The following is a 15,098-nucleotide window of genomic DNA, read 5'->3' as shown; positions in this document are numbered from 1 at the left end:
CCCGCCCGCCCCAGCCCAGCGCCCGGCAGCCGGCGCCTCCCAAGCCCCCCTCCGGCCAGGAGCCTCCGCCGCGTGGCCCCGCCGCGCCCGGCCTGGGAAAAAAGTTTCCAAACGACGCTGCTCTGCGCTGATTGGCCAAGGCGGACGCGGTACCGTGGAGCAGCAGCCAATGGGCGGCGCCGGCCGCGGGCTCCGGGGCGGGGGCGGGGGCGGGGTCCGGAGGGCCGGGGCCGCACCGCCCCTCACAGCCGCCGCCGCCGCCGCCTTGTCTTCGCCGCGCCTGCACCGGTAAGTGCGGGGCTGCGCAGGGCTGGGGTCGGGGTGGCTGCCCGGGGACCTCCTCTGCGACTGGGAAGGCTCCTCTGCCCCGCCCCAGGACCCCGGAACCCCGGGCCACCGCCTGGCAGGTATCCCCACGCCCCTGGCTTGCGGGTCGCTTCCCGGCCGCCTGGACTCCTCTGGTCCCCGGGCTCCAAAATCCCGCCTCCCTGGAGCCTCCGGTCTTAAAAAGTTAGGCACTGAGTGCCTTGCCACCCGTGCGTCCCTCGCGCCCGCCCCTCGCCCTTGGCAACTTTGTTTCTCTTTCTGCGCTGGTCTCTCTTCCACCCGGTTGCCCTCTCCTCCTTCCGGGACTTCCTGGGTGGTTCAGCCTTGCCCTTCCCCAAACCCCCGCTGCCAGGCTCCATCCTCTTTCTCCTCTTCCTCCCCATACTCCTTTCCTAGATGCCCCTTGTCTCTTTTCTCTTTCTCCTATCCCTCCATCCTGCCACCCCCTTCCCTGCGACCCTAGACCCCCCGATTGCAGTGCTACCCCCGCCCCCCCCCGCCCTCTCCCGCCCCCGCCGGCCTCTCCCCAACCCCCCCCCCCCCCCCCCCCCCGCTCCCTTCCTCCGGGAACATGTTTGGGGCAGTCTCCTCTCGCTTTGCTCCAGTCTCTGCCGCAGGACGGTTCGGGTTTCTTCTGACAGCACATTGGGGACGGATTGGGTAAAGGACGAAAATGCTTATTCCGCAGCTTGAGTGATGGCTGGGCTCACCTGCCTCTCTGAGGTCCTGGGAAACCCCACTGTCACCTTGACACCGCTTTTGGGGAGGCGACTTTATCTTTTCCGAGCCATCTCAGGCTTTCTGCCTCCTGAGGGCCTGAGCTTCCTTGATGGCTTTGTCCGTGGTTAGTACCAGGTTATGCCTCTTAATTTCTACTTTGAGCCCGAGGCCCCTTTTAACGTTTTAAGGAAAAGGCCTTTGCAGCACGACCTGGGCAGGTTCATCATTTTTAGTTTTGTTATAGTGTATTCTAGAACAGGATGCTATTTTAGGGCATGGGTCGGGTGTTTTGAAGATTAATTAGATTCCAGCTATTCACAAAGCCTCTTGTTACCCGACCACCCCAGCCTCCATCACCTCATTGGTATACAACCCCCTCCTTTTTTTTTTTTTTTTTGAGACAGTGTCTCACTCTGTCGCCCAGGTTGGAGTGCAGTGGCTTTTTTATCTTGGCTCACTGCAACCTCCGCTTCCCGGGTTCAAGCGATTCTCCTGCCTCAGCCTCTGGAGTAGCTGGGGCTACAGGTGCGTGCCACCACACCCGGCTAATTTTTTCTATTTTCAGTAGAGATGGGATTTCACCATGTTAGCCAGGATGGTCTCGATTTCCTGACCTCATGATCTGCCCGCCTCAGCCTCCCAAAGTGCTGGGATTACAGGCATGAGCCACCGTTCCCAGCCTACAACCCATTTTGAGCCTTTCCTCTTAGTGTGTGTTTTGTGTAGGATTAAATGCAGATGATCTGTGCCGCTGAAGTCTCAGGGGCCTTTGATTCATATATTTTATCCCATGTTGGATAACAGTTTATTAACTTATTCTGTTAGGATGTTATTTTTGTTTCCAAAGTGTGTTTTTATTTTATTTATTTATTTATTTAGAGACGGAGTCTTGCTCTGTTGCCCAGGGTGGAGTGCACTGGCATGATCTCGACTCACTGCAACCTCAGCCTCCCGGCAATCTCAGCCTCCCAGGTTCAAGTGATTCTTCTGCCTCACCCTCCTGAATAGCTGGGAGTACAGGTGTGTGCCACCATGCCAGGCTAATTTTTAGTAGAGATGGAATTTCACCATTTTGGCCAGGCTGGTCTTGTACTTCTGACCTCGTGATCTGCACGCCTCGGCCTCCCAAAGTGCTGGGATTACAGGCATGAGCCACTGCACCCGACCCTATCATTATTCTTTTTTTTTTATGTAGAGGCAGAATCTTGCTTTGTTGCCCAGGCTGGTCTCAAATTCCTGGGCTCAAGCAGTCCTTCTGTCTGGGCCTCCCACAGTGCTGAGATTACTTACAGGCATGAGCCACTGTACCCAGCCCGAAGTGTGTTCTTTTGCCTTAGAATGTGTGAACTGAGAAATGACACTCCTTTTCCTCACAAGGTAATTTCCTAACATGAGCATGCCTGTGTACAGAAAGTTTGTGCCTGCAGCTAGTACTATGTGTGTACCTCGTGCAATGGATGTAGGTGCTTTTCGTCTGCCCCCTTAAGCAGTGCCCAGCACTTAGTATGTGTTCAAGAAATGTTTGAAAAGGGATGGAAGAGGCAAAACCACAGTAGGAAAAATTCTTTCCCTGGAACTTGGTTCAGTAGAATAAAATTATCCTGGAACAATAGCTATTTTATTTTTTGTCCAAGTTTTTGTTTGTTTGTTTTTTGAGACAGGGTCTCACTCTGTCGCCCAAGCTGGAGCACAGTGATGCAATCACAGCTCACTGCAGTCTCGACCTCTCAGGCTCAAGCAATCCTCTTGCCTGAGCCTCCCAAGTATTTGGGACTAAAGGTACATGCCACCATACCTGGCTAATTTTTAAAAGTTTTTGTAGAGATAGGGGTCTCACTATGTTGCCCAGGCTGGTCTCGAACTCCTGGGCTCAAGTGATCCTTCTGCCTCAGCCTCCCAAAGTGCTGGGTTAGGAGAGAGCCATGGCGCCTGGCCTAAGCTTTTTAAAATCTCTAAAGCAATCTGTGCTTACTGTGTATATGTGTATGTAGTATATCTTAAAGCAGTGTGTCAGGTACATATCCACAGGGCGTGCTTTACCCCCATTCTGGTGCATCTTCCAGACCCTTTTCTATTCTGTGTGCAGAGAGAGGGAAGTAAACAAAAATGGGCACCCATTTGTAACATATCGTGAGCTTTCTTCCGTATTAGTACATACAGTTCTTAACAACTGCATCGTTTTCCATTCAGTCCTCTGTTGACATTGAGGTTTCCAGTTTTCCACATTAGTGAATGATGGTGTGCATCTTTGAACATGGATCCTTGCCGGCCTAAGTATTTTTGTAGGCTGATCATTATAAACTTGGAAAGCACAAAGACAGAAGCCAGGCTTGCTGACTCTTGACTGATGTTACCCTAGTGATGTCACTTCTGCAAAATGCAAAGCCTGCGTCCTGGCTGTCGGAGCATGTACGGACATTTGGCAGCTTCTTTCCCTTCCCTCCCGCTCTTCTGTTTGTTTTGATTGGGAAGGATACGGAGTGGGGATGGAGAAGGGTGATGAGTTAATTATTGATGGTTTCTTTATGTTTATTGCTCCTGACTAGTTGTGCTGGCTTTCTTCTCTCAGAGGAAAGCTGAAAGAGATTGCTTTGCTTTTCTTCCAGAGTTTTAAAATCAGAGGTGTGTGTCTCAAGTGTATTTTCAGACTTTTTTCTTAGCTTTAATCATGTAAAACATGAAAAAAAAAAAGCATGTGGAAACAATTTTTTTTTTCTTTTTTGAGACGGGTTCTCGCTCTGTCACCCAGGCTGGAGTGCCGTGGGGTGATCTCGGCTCACTGCAACCTCCGCCTCCCAGGCTCAAGTGATCCTCCCACCTCAGCCTCCTGAGTAGCTGGGACCACAGGTGTGCATCACTGCACCCGGCTAGTTTTTTGTATTTTTGGTAGAGATGGGGTTTCACCATGTAGCCCAGGCTAGTCTCGAACTCCTGAGCTCAAGTGATCTGCCTGCCTCACCCTCCCAAAGTGCTGGGATTATAGGCGTGAGCCACCACACCTGGCCAGAAACAAATTTTTGAAGGAGGCATAGATCTCAGATGTGCAAAATAGATACTTTTTGTGCCACTGGGTCCTAGTTTGTCATTGTTTCTTGCATGCTCCCATCAGATTTGTCCACAGAGCTGCTGGGGCAGAGCTGATGGTGTGATGGTGTATTAAGAACGCAGGTTAGTGGCACACCGATGAAATAAATGCCTGTGGGATCCATTTTTAAGATAGCAGGCGCAAAGTTGCATATACTGAGACCAGGTATTAACACCTGTCTATTACAGTGCCTTTTAAAACACTGTGTGAGGGCCGGGCACGATGGCTCACACCTGTAATCCCAGCACTTTGGGAGGCCTAGGCGGGCAGATCACCTGAGGTCAGGAGTTTGAGACCAGCCTGGCCAACATGGCAAAACGCCGTCTCTCCTAAAAATACAAAAAATTAGCTAGGTGTCGTGGCGTGCACCTGTAATCATAGCTACTAGGGAGGCTGAGGTAGGAGAATCGCTTGAGCCTGGGAGGCGGAGGTTGCAGTGAGCTGAGATCATGCCACTGTACTCCAGCCTGGGCAACACAGTAAGATTCTGACTCAAAAAAAAAAAAAAAAAAAAGAAAGACTGTGTGGGCCAAATGAAACAAGTGAATCTAATCTCCAGTCAGTCAGTTTGCAACCCCTGGGAAGCCTTGGACTTGAATGCAAAGACCCCTTGAACTTGGATCTAGTTTGCCTCTGCTGCTCACATGCACATTTAGAGATGACCAAGGCCTACAGTGTTTCTGCTTCCAAGAAACAGAGCGGTTGTCCTGTTTAGCCATCTCTTACAGTTGCACAGCTTAGAGAGGATAATGTTTGCAAACAATTTTTGAAATGTCTAGCACACAGCAAACAGAAGGCAAATTCAGTACTTAATGCTGATAAAATAAGGGAACCCTTGCAAGTCATCTTGCCTGCTTTCTGCCGCAGAGAGTAGTGCAATAGAACTTTCTGACGTTTTCATGTTGTTTATTTATTTATTTATTTATTTTTTGAGACAGAGTCTCGCTCTGTTGCCCAGGCTGGAGTGCAGTGGTGCAATCTCCGCTCACTGCAACCTCTGCCTCTGGGTTCAAGCAATTCTCTTGCCTCAGCCACCCAAGTAGCTGGGATTATAGGCACGTTCCATCACGCCTGGCTAATTTTTGTGTTTCTAGTAGAGATGGGGTTTCACCATGTTGCCCAGGCTGGTCTCGAACTCCTGGGCCCAGGCGATCCACCCGCTTCGGCCTCCCAAAGTGCTGGGACTACAGGCGTGCATCGTGATGCCCGGCTGATTTGTGTATTTTTAGTAGAGACAGGGTTTCACCTTGTGCTGGTTTCAAACTCCTAGATTCAAGCAATCTGCCCACCTCAGTCTCCCAAAGTGCTGGGATTATAGGCGTGAGCCATTGTGCCCTGCCTCTCTCTGACATTTTTAAATGACAAAGGCAAAAATCTTATACTTTTAAGATTGCTGTTTTATGATAAAGTGAAGTGCAACTGTTACTTCTTCCTTCTTTGCCTCCAGCATCTCTCTTCCTTAAGGATAGCTTTTAAAATGTAAGGGTTTTTGGTTGAAATGCCGTTCCTGTGGTTTTTGTCTCTTGGTTGGGGTGAAAGATTTTGCAGGCTGTGATATAAATCCAGTTCTCTGCTTAGTTTCTCCGCAGTCCTTGAAATCCAAAACCAGATCCCTCCCATCAGCCCGCTGTAATTAGAACCTGTCCCACAATAGCTGCACGTCCTAAAACATCTCAGATTCATTTCTTTCCTGTGGCTTAAGTTTTTAAACCTTACTGGCCAAGATAAGTGTTTTAAGAAGCTCTTTTTTTATTATTATTATTATTACTCTTTTCTTTTTTTGAGATGGAGTCTTGCTCTGTCACCCAGGCTGGAGTGTGATGGCAGGATCTCGGCTCACTGCAACCTCTACCTCCTGGGTTCAAGAGATTCTTCTGTTTCAGCCTCCCGAGTAGCTGGGATTACAGGCATGTGCCACTACACCCAGCTAATTTTTGTATTTTTAACAGAGAAGGGGTTTCACCATGTTGGCCAGGGTGGTCTTGAACTCCTGACTTCAAATGATCTACCCACCGTGGCCTCCCAAAGTACTGGGATTACAGGCATGAGCCACCGCACCCTGCCAGGCTTGGGTGTTCAAGGAAGAGAAAAAGGCGGTGTGGTTGGGACATAAATGAATGAGAGGTGGTAGGGTAGGAAATATGTAGAAAACTATGCAGGGGCCTGATCACATTGAATCTTGCACATCTTTTTCCTAACTTCAGGAGGAGTCAGTGCTTTTGTTGTTCCTGGTTCCTCACTTCTTCACTTTATTGTATGCTGACGACCTTCCATGCCGTGGACTGCCCTCAATAGGATCACCAATGTCTTTTTTTTTTTTTTTTTTTTTGAGGCAGCGTTTCACTCTTATCATCCAGGTTAGGGTGCAATGGTGCGATCTTGGTTCACTGCAACCTCTGCCTCCTGGGTTCAAGCGATTCTTCTGCCTCAGCCTCCCGAGTAGCTGTTATTACAGGTGACTGCCACCACACCTGGCTAATTTCTTGTATTTTTAGTATAGATGGGGTTTCACCATGTTGGCCAGGCTGGTCTCGAACTCCTGACCTCAGGTGAATCACCTGCCTTGGCTTCCCAAAGTGTTGAGGTTACAGGTGTGAGCCACTGCACCCAGCCACCAATGTCTTAATGGCCACACAGTGCTCATTGATAGATGCCTTGGCCCTGGGCTATTGTTGCTATAGAATTGGTTTGATGACAACATATTACATGAGATCTGGGCTTATTAGAGCTTATGGCTTGAGCAGGGAGTCATTGGCCTAGGTTTATGCTGCTCCTGGCCTTGTTAATGATTGCTGTTAACACTCTACCCCCTTTTTATTTTTTTGAGTGGCTTGTTCTGTCGCCTAGGCTGGAAGGCTGGAGTGCAGTGATCTTGGCTTACTGCAGCTTCCGCCTCTCAGGCTTAAGTGATTTTTCCTGCTTCAGCCTTCTGAGTAGCTGGGACTATAGGTGCGCACCACCGTGCCTGTTTAATTTTTGTTTTTGTATTTTTAGTAGAGACGGGGTTTTACCATGTTGGCCAGGCTGGTCTCAAACTTCTGACCTCAAGTGATCCGTTTGCCTCGGCCTCACAAAGGGTTTTGATTACAGGCGTGAGCCACTGCTCCAGGCACCACTCTACCCTTTTGACTTTGAGCAAGTGAGGTTATTGACTCCATACATTCATTAGGATTCCTGCATGGCAGAAATCTAACCCCAACTGATGTAACCAAGACAGGGAATTGATTATCTCATAACCTTAAATCAGGTGTGGCTGCCTCCAGGTGTTCAAATGATATTGTCAGGACCCAGGCTTTCCATCTCTTGGCTATGCTTTCCTCTGTTTTGGCTTCACTCTCAGGCAGGCTCTCCCTTCTGATAGCAAGATGACCACCAGCAGTTTCAGGCTTACCTCCAGCCACCTTATCAACCCTAGTGGAAGGAGAGTTTCATTTTTGACAGCTGTGCAAAAGGTCTGGACCTGGGCCCTCATTGGCTCAGTATGGGTTAGGCCCATCCTTAAGCCAGTTATTGGCTCAGCATGGGTTAGACCCATACCTGTCACTGACTGAGCATGGATGGGTTAGGCTCATACTATCATTGGTTCTGCGTGAATTAGGCCCACCTCTGTCATTGGCTCAACATGGGTGAGGCTCACCCTGTCATTGGTTCTGCGTGAATTAGGCGCACCTCTGTCACTGGCTCTGTGTGGGTTAGCCCAACTGGTGAGCTGATCACTAAGGACATGAGTAGGCATATGCCTCCTCCCAGATGCAGAGGATGATGTCAGATCCCTCTGAACTCATGAAATGAGTAGGATATTCTCCAAAGGGAATATTGTGCTGTCACAGAAGATGGAAAAATGAATGCGCGTCTGGGAAAAAAAACCTACAAATCATTAGCTTTGTATGACATTTATTTTTTGTTTATATGTTTTTGAAATGGAGTCTTGTCCAGGCTGGAGTGCAGTGGTATGATCGTGGCTCACTGCAACCTCTGCCTCCTGGGTTCAAGCGATTCTTGTGCCTTAGCTTCCCGAGTAGTTGGGATGATAGGTGCCTGCCACCACACCCAGCTAATTTTTGTATTTTTAGTGGAGACAGGATTTTACCATCTTGGCCAGGCTGGTCTCAAGCCATCTGCCTGAACTCCTGACCTCAAGTCATCTGCCTGCCTCAGCCTCCCAAAGTGCTGGGATTACAGGCATGAGCCACCACGTCTGAGCATATGACATTTCGCCTTTCTGCCTTGATCAAGCTTTCAGAGAATCTGCTTCCCAGAGGGATGGGTGGGTCGGGAAATAGCATGTTTTCTCTAAATGAGGGAAAGGATTGAAAGTGAATATGGGTCCCAACAAATGTAGAGTTATCAGTAAGTTCCGTGCTTGAATCTAGGTACGATTGTGCATTTCCTGGTTCTGCGTGAATTAGGCCCACCTCTGTCATTGGCTCAACATGGGTGAGGCTCATTAACTTCCACCAGAAGTTAGTGGTGGTGTCTGTGTTGATACTTACATGTTAAGCCTAATGATTTCATGTTTTAACCACAACTATAACTTGTTGGTTGTATCTTTGAAAGTGATGATGTTTGCTCATTCCTTTGTCCCCAAGGATACACACCAGCCTCTGAGTTCTCCTGAGGGAAGGAAGGGACCTTGGGCACAATCTTTTTTTCTTTTTTTTTTGAGAGGGAGTCTTGCTCTGGTGCCCAGGCTGGAGTGCAGTGGTGCAATCTCGGCTCACTACAACCTCTGCCTCCTGGGTTCAAGTGATTCTCCCGCCTCAGCCTCCTGAGTAGCGGGGATTACAGGTGCACACCACCATGCCCAGCTAATTTTTATATTTTTAGTAGAAACGGGGTTTCACTATGTTGACCAGGCTGGTTTCAAACTCCTGAGCTCAGGTGATTCACCCGCCTTGGCCTCCCAAAGTGCTGGGATTACAAGTGTGAGCCACTGTGCCCGGCCTCGGACACAATCCTTTTTTTTTTTTTTTTGAGACGGAGTCTCGCTCTGTCATTCAGGCTGGAGTGCAGTGGTGCAATCTCGGCTCACTGCAACCTCCACCTCCTGGGTTCAAGCGATTCTCCTGCCTTAGCCACCTGAGTAGCTGGGACTACAGGTGCCCGCCACTGTACCTGCCTAATTTTTGTATTTTTAGTAGAGACGGGGTTTCACCATATTGGCCAGGTTGGTCTTGAACTCCTACCTTGTGATCTGCCTGCCTCAGCCTCCTGAAATGCTGGGATTACAGGCGCAAGCCACTGAATCCAGCCTGGATGCAATCTTATTTGGATTTCTCATGCCCTTTTGACAAGCTCAGAGCCTCAAATAAATTCAGAATATAGGTGATTACATCAGACAGACTCTATCAACAGGGAGTATACAAACCATTAGCCCAACTGTTAATAGAAGTCTGCTTTCTTGCCGGGTGTGGTGGCTCACACCTATAATCCCAGTGCTTTGGGAGTACGAGGCAGGAGGATCACTCGAGCCCAGGAATTTGAGACCAGCCTGGGCAACATAGTAAGACCCCATCTCTTAAAAAAAAAAAAAAATTAGGTGGGCATAGTGGCGCACACCTGTAGTACCAGCTACTCAGGAGGCTAATGTAGGAGGATCACAGCCGCCTTGGAGTTCAAGGGTGCAGTGAGCTATGATTGTGTCACTGCACTCCAGCCAGGATGACAGATTGAGACCCTATCTCTTTAAAAAAAAAAAAAAAGAAAGAAAGAAAAGAAAAGAAAAAAAAAAATTTGCTTCCCTCACCTCTGTTGTGAATCAGCTCAAAGTCCTGAGAGCCAGGGCCCTTACCAGCCACATCCTCTAGCTGTTGGCTAATTTGTTTCATCTTCTTTTAGGTAATTCTCCAGAATTACATCTCCTTCCTCTTCTTCACCTTCCAGTTACTCCCGCACTCAGTTCGTCTTTCCTCCTCCACTGTGTAGAAACTCTTCTTGCTCACACTGCCAGTGACCGACTTTCGCTCAGCCTCGTGGATATTTTCCAGCCCTTATCTTCCCTGCTTCTCTGTTGCATCCTTGTGACACTGGAATGTTTCCCTTTTTTCCCTTGAAACCGTCCACTCCCAGGACAGCACACCTCCTGATTCTCATCTCTCTCACTCCTCATCTCTCTCTCTCTCTCTGTTTCTTCTCTGCCTCCTTCGGTTACCATTTCTTAAATTGCCCACCTTTCCAATATTGGCATTCTTATTACAGAGTCTGTAGGAGATTCTCTCATTGTCACAAGGAAAAGAAAAACCAGCTACAGACGCATGACTCTCAGAAGGATATTGTTGACCCAATTTCAACCCTGAGTTTCAGCTCCGATATTGCATGTAGGTGTGTTATGGACATGTCAAGCTGTGAATGTCTGAGACTAGGTTTGTTATCTCTCCCTAACCCCCCACCCACCTACCCAAGAGTTTTCCTTTTTTTTTGGAGATGGAGTCTCGCAGTGTCGCCCAGGCTGGAGTGCAGTGGCGCAATCTCGGCTCACTGCAAGCTCTTCCTCCTGAGTTCACTCCATTCTCCTGCCTCAGCCTTCTGAGTAGCTGGTACTACAGGCGCCCGCCACCACGCCCGGATAATTTTTTGTATTTTTAATAGAGACGGGGTTTCACCGTGTTAGCCAGGATGGTCTCGATCTCCTGACCTCGTGATCCGCCCGCCTCGGCCTCCCAAAGTGCTGGGATTACAGGCGTGAGCCACCGTGCCTGGCCGAGTTTTCCTTTTGATAGTCCTTTTTTTTTTGAGATGGGATCCTGCTCTGTTGCCCAGGCTGGAGTACAGTGGCATGGTCATGGGTCACTGCAGCCTCGACCTCTCCTTGCCCCTAATCCTCTCGAGTAGCTGGAACTATAGACACACCACCATGCCCAGCTAGTTTCTGTAGAGATAGGGTCTCACCAGGTTGCCCAGGCTGGTCTGGAACTCCTGGGCTCAAGCATTCCAGCTGCTTTGGCCTCCCAATGTGCTGGGATTACAGATATGAGGTACTGCACCCAGCCACCTTCTAGAAGTCTTTATCTCTGATGATGGGGATGGTGGTGGCACCCAATTGCCTAAGGTAGAGCCCCAGAAGATGTCCTCACCTCCTTTTTCTCTCTCCCCTACCCCAAAAGTCATAATTCGTCAAGTTCTGGTAATTTTGCCTTCTAGATATTTTTGGAGTCCATTTCTGTCCCCTCCATCTTCATTCCTACTTTCTTCTTTTTAGACAAGGTGTCCCTCTCTTGCCCAGGCTGGAGTGCAGTACGGTGATCATAGCTTACTGCAGTCTCAAACTCCTGGACTCACATGATCCTCCTTTGTCAGCCTCCGGAGTAGCTAGGACTACAGATATGTTGCACCACACCAGTCAAAGTTATTAAAAAGTTTTTTTTTTTTTTTTTTTTGGTCAAGGTAGGGTCTTGCTATGTTGCCCAGTCTGGTCTTGAACTCCTGGCCCCAAGCGGTCCTCTTGCCTTGGCCTCCCAAAGTGCTGGGATTGTATGTGTGAGCCAGTATACCTGGCCTATTCTCACTTTCTAATTCAGGCCACCTTCCTTTCTCTTTTCTTTTTTAAAATAGGATCTCACTTCATCACCCAGGCTGTAGTGCAATGGCACTGTCTTGGCTCACTGCAACCTCTGCCTCCTGGGCTCAGGTGATCCTCCCATCTCAGCCTCCTGAGTAGCTGGGAATACAGGCATGTGCCACCACACCTAGCTGATATTTTTCTATTTTTAGTAGAGACGGGGTTTCACCAAGTTACCCAGCCTGGTGTCAAACTCCTGGGCTCAAGTGATCTGCCTGCCTTGGCCTGCCAAAGTGCTGGGATTACAGGCACAAGCTACTGGACCTGGTCTCCACCTTCCTTTCTTGCATTGCTGCAGGAGCTCCCCTTCTTAGGCCTTGTCCTTCCTCTGCCTGTCCATGGCCACCAGGACCAGCTATTTAAGCAGGAGAGCCCATCATATCACATTCATATCACATCACTCTCTTCCTTAAACTTCCTCCAACGGTTTCTGATGGCCACTAAGTTTCTTAACATCTTGCACAAGCCGTCTGTGACTTAGCCCCTCTATTTCAGTCTGTCCAGGTTCACTTCCACTCCTTAGCTTTCAACCCAGGCCTGCCAGACTCCCTCTAGCTCCCCTAACAAGTGCCTGGCTGTTTCTCCTCATTCCTTCCTCCCCTACTCAATTACCATTGCCTTCCAGTTCTTTCATATTCTTTTTTTTTTTTTTTCAGATGGAGTCTCACTCTGTCGCCCAGGCTGGAGGTGCAGTGGCACGATCTTGGTTAGCTGCAACCTCCACCTCCCACGTTCAAGCGATTCTCCTGCCTCAGCCTCCTGAGTAGCTGGGACTATAGGCGTATACCACCATGCCTGGCTAATTTTTGTATTTTTTTTTAGTAGAGACGGAGTTTCACCATATTGGCCAGGCTGGTCTCGAACTCCTGACCTCATGATCTGCCTGCCTCAGCCTCTCAATGTACTGGGATTACAGGCGTGAGCCACTGCACCTGGCTCTTTCATATTCTTTCACATGCTCCTCGTTTGTCACCACTTCTAGGAAGCCTTCCTTGACTCTCAGGTTGAGTTTGGAACTTCTTAAATATCCTGGGCACTGATAGAAATGTTTATTATCTTGATTGTGATGATGGTTTTTCAGGTGCATACATATTTCAAAACACACCAATGTGTACATGCAAGTATATGCAATTTACTGCATGTCAAAATCCTGTGCACATTTCTGCGGCTATACTAGGCGCATAGTTTTATCAAAATTTACATGGGGTTGGGTGCGGTGGTTCACGCCTGTAATCCCAGCACTTTGGGAGGCTGAGGTGGGTGGTTCACTTGAGGTCAGGAGTTTGAGACCAGCCTGGCCAACATGGCGAAACCCTGTCTCTACTAAAAATTTAAAAAATTGCCAGGCGTGGTGGCGCATGCCTGTAATCCCAGATGCTCAGGAGGCTGAGGCACAAGAATCATTTGAACCCAGGAGGCAGAGGCTGCAGTGAGCTGAGATCACGCCACTGCACTCCAGCCTGGGTGATAGAGCAAGATTCTGTCTCAAATAATAATTATAATAATTATTATTGTTTATGCATAATTTCCATTCCAGCCCTCACTCCCCCGCTCCCTCCACCAGACTGTAAGGCCCCTTTAGGGAAGGCAGGCATCTTGGAGACATTTTATATGGCTCCCTAGGTCCTTTAGTAGGTGCTCAATAAATATTTACGTGGGGATGTCCATGAGCCTTAATGTTAACCCAGGGCATATAACAGGTGAGTGGATTGTCTTTTGTTTGGGTTTAGCTTCAGATTTTTGGCAGTATTTAATAATTTAACCCAGCATAAAGTGTTTTTTTTTTTTTTTTTTTTTTTTTTTTATGTTAAAGGGGATTACCTATTTAACCAGATGTGGGTAATCTTTTTAAAATCTTCTCCCCTAGACACCATGCCACAAAGAGAGTGATCTCTTCCCCTATTTTCACAATGGAGGACTCTGGAAAGACTTTCAGCTCCGAGGAGGAAGAAGCTAACTATTGGAAAGATCTGGCAATGACCTACAAACAGAGGTCAGTCTGAGTTCACCTGCTTTTCTTTTTTTTTTGAGATAGGGTCCTGCTGTGTTACCTAGGCTGAATGTGGTGGCAATTCCTAGACGTGATCATAGTGCACAGCCGCCTTAAAACTCCTGGGCTCAAGTGATCCTCCCGCCTCAGCCTCCCAAGTAGCTGGGTCTATAGGTGTGCTTCACCAGGCCAGGCCTTTTTTTTTCTTTTTGTGGAAACAGGGGTCTCGCTATGTTGCCCAGGCTGGTCTTGAACTCTTGGACTCAAGTGATGCACCCCTATCTCCCACAGTGTTGGGATTACAGGTGTGAGCTCTCTTTCTTCTATAAAAAGAACAGCAACCCTTTATTTCAGGCCTATTATGTGCCAGGCAGTGTGAAAGGCTTAACTTATACTATCTCAAAACTACCCATGGAAAAACTATTAGCACCCCATTTTATAGATGAAGAAACTGAGCCTCAGTGAAGGCAGATAACTTGCCTACAGTCACACAGCCAATATGTAGCAGAGCTGGAATTTGAACTCCAGACCTATGGTCCTGATTATCTTACTATGCTACTTTCCATTTTGTCTTCTTTTCTTTTTCTTCTTTTTTTGTTTTTTTTTTTTGAGACAGAGTCTCACTCTGTTGCCCAGGCTAGAGTGCAGTGGCACCATCTTGGCTCACTGCAGCCTCCATCTCCTGGGTTCAAGCAATTCTCGTGCTTTAGCCTCCCAAGTAGCTGGCATCACAGGCACCCCCCACCAAGCCTGGCTAAGTTTTTGTGTTTTTAGTAGAGACGGGGTTTTGCCATGCTGGCCGGGCTGGTCTCGAATTCCTGGCCTCAAACGATCTGCCTGTCTCACCCTCCCAAAGTTCTGGAATTACAGGCACGAGCCACCATGCCTGACCTTCCATCTTCTTTTCTTTTTTGTTTTTGAGACGGAGTTTCACTCTTCTTGCCCAGGCTGGAGTGCAGTGGCGCGATCTCAGCTCACAAGCTCCGCCTCCCAGTTTCAATCGATTCTCCTGCCTCAGCCTCCCAAGTAGCTGGGATTACAGGCATACGCCACCACACCCAGCTAATTTTGTATTTTTAGTAGAGACGGGGTTTCTCCATGTTGGGCAGGCTGCTCTCGAACTCCCTACCTCAGGTGATCCACCCGCCTCGGCCTCCCAAAGTGCTGGGGTTACAGGCGTGAGCCACTGTGCCTGGTGTCCATCTTATTTTCTAGAAGGGTTTTTATCAGTTCCTAGATACCACATCTGGTAAGTTCTTTGTGCACAGGGAAAGACCTTTTCCCTATGCCTAGCAAAATATATTGCTGCAGATTTTAAGATTTGAAACTGTGTTTTAGTCAGTGCTCATATCTGGGAGGTGTGTTTTTGTGTTTGGTTTGGCACTGTTTTTATTTCTAATGGGTCTTTATAATTTGCA

At 48.4% G+C, this 15,098-nt stretch overlaps 1 protein-coding gene across 2 annotated transcripts in view; it reads left to right on the top strand.

The window, feature by feature from the left end:
* Positions 1-205: 205 nt before the first annotated feature.
* NDE1 (nudE neurodevelopment protein 1) overlaps positions 206-15,098 on the top strand; it is a 73,625-nt gene continuing 58,732 nt past the window's right edge. For both annotated transcript variants that reach the window (XM_025371302.1, XM_025371301.1), the window contains exons 1-2: positions 206-288; positions 13,558-13,683. In XM_025371302.1, coding sequence (XP_025227087.1) covers positions 13,601-13,683 — 83 coding nt within the window. In that variant the 5' untranslated portion in view covers positions 206-288; positions 13,558-13,600. The remainder of the gene's footprint in view (positions 289-13,557; positions 13,684-15,098) is intronic.

The sequence above is a fragment of the Theropithecus gelada genome, chromosome 20 (genome assembly GCF_003255815.1).
Source record: "Theropithecus gelada isolate Dixy chromosome 20, Tgel_1.0, whole genome shotgun sequence".
NCBI lineage: Eukaryota > Metazoa > Chordata > Mammalia > Primates > Cercopithecidae > Theropithecus > Theropithecus gelada.
This window is presented reverse-complemented; position numbering and strand designations above follow the sequence as displayed.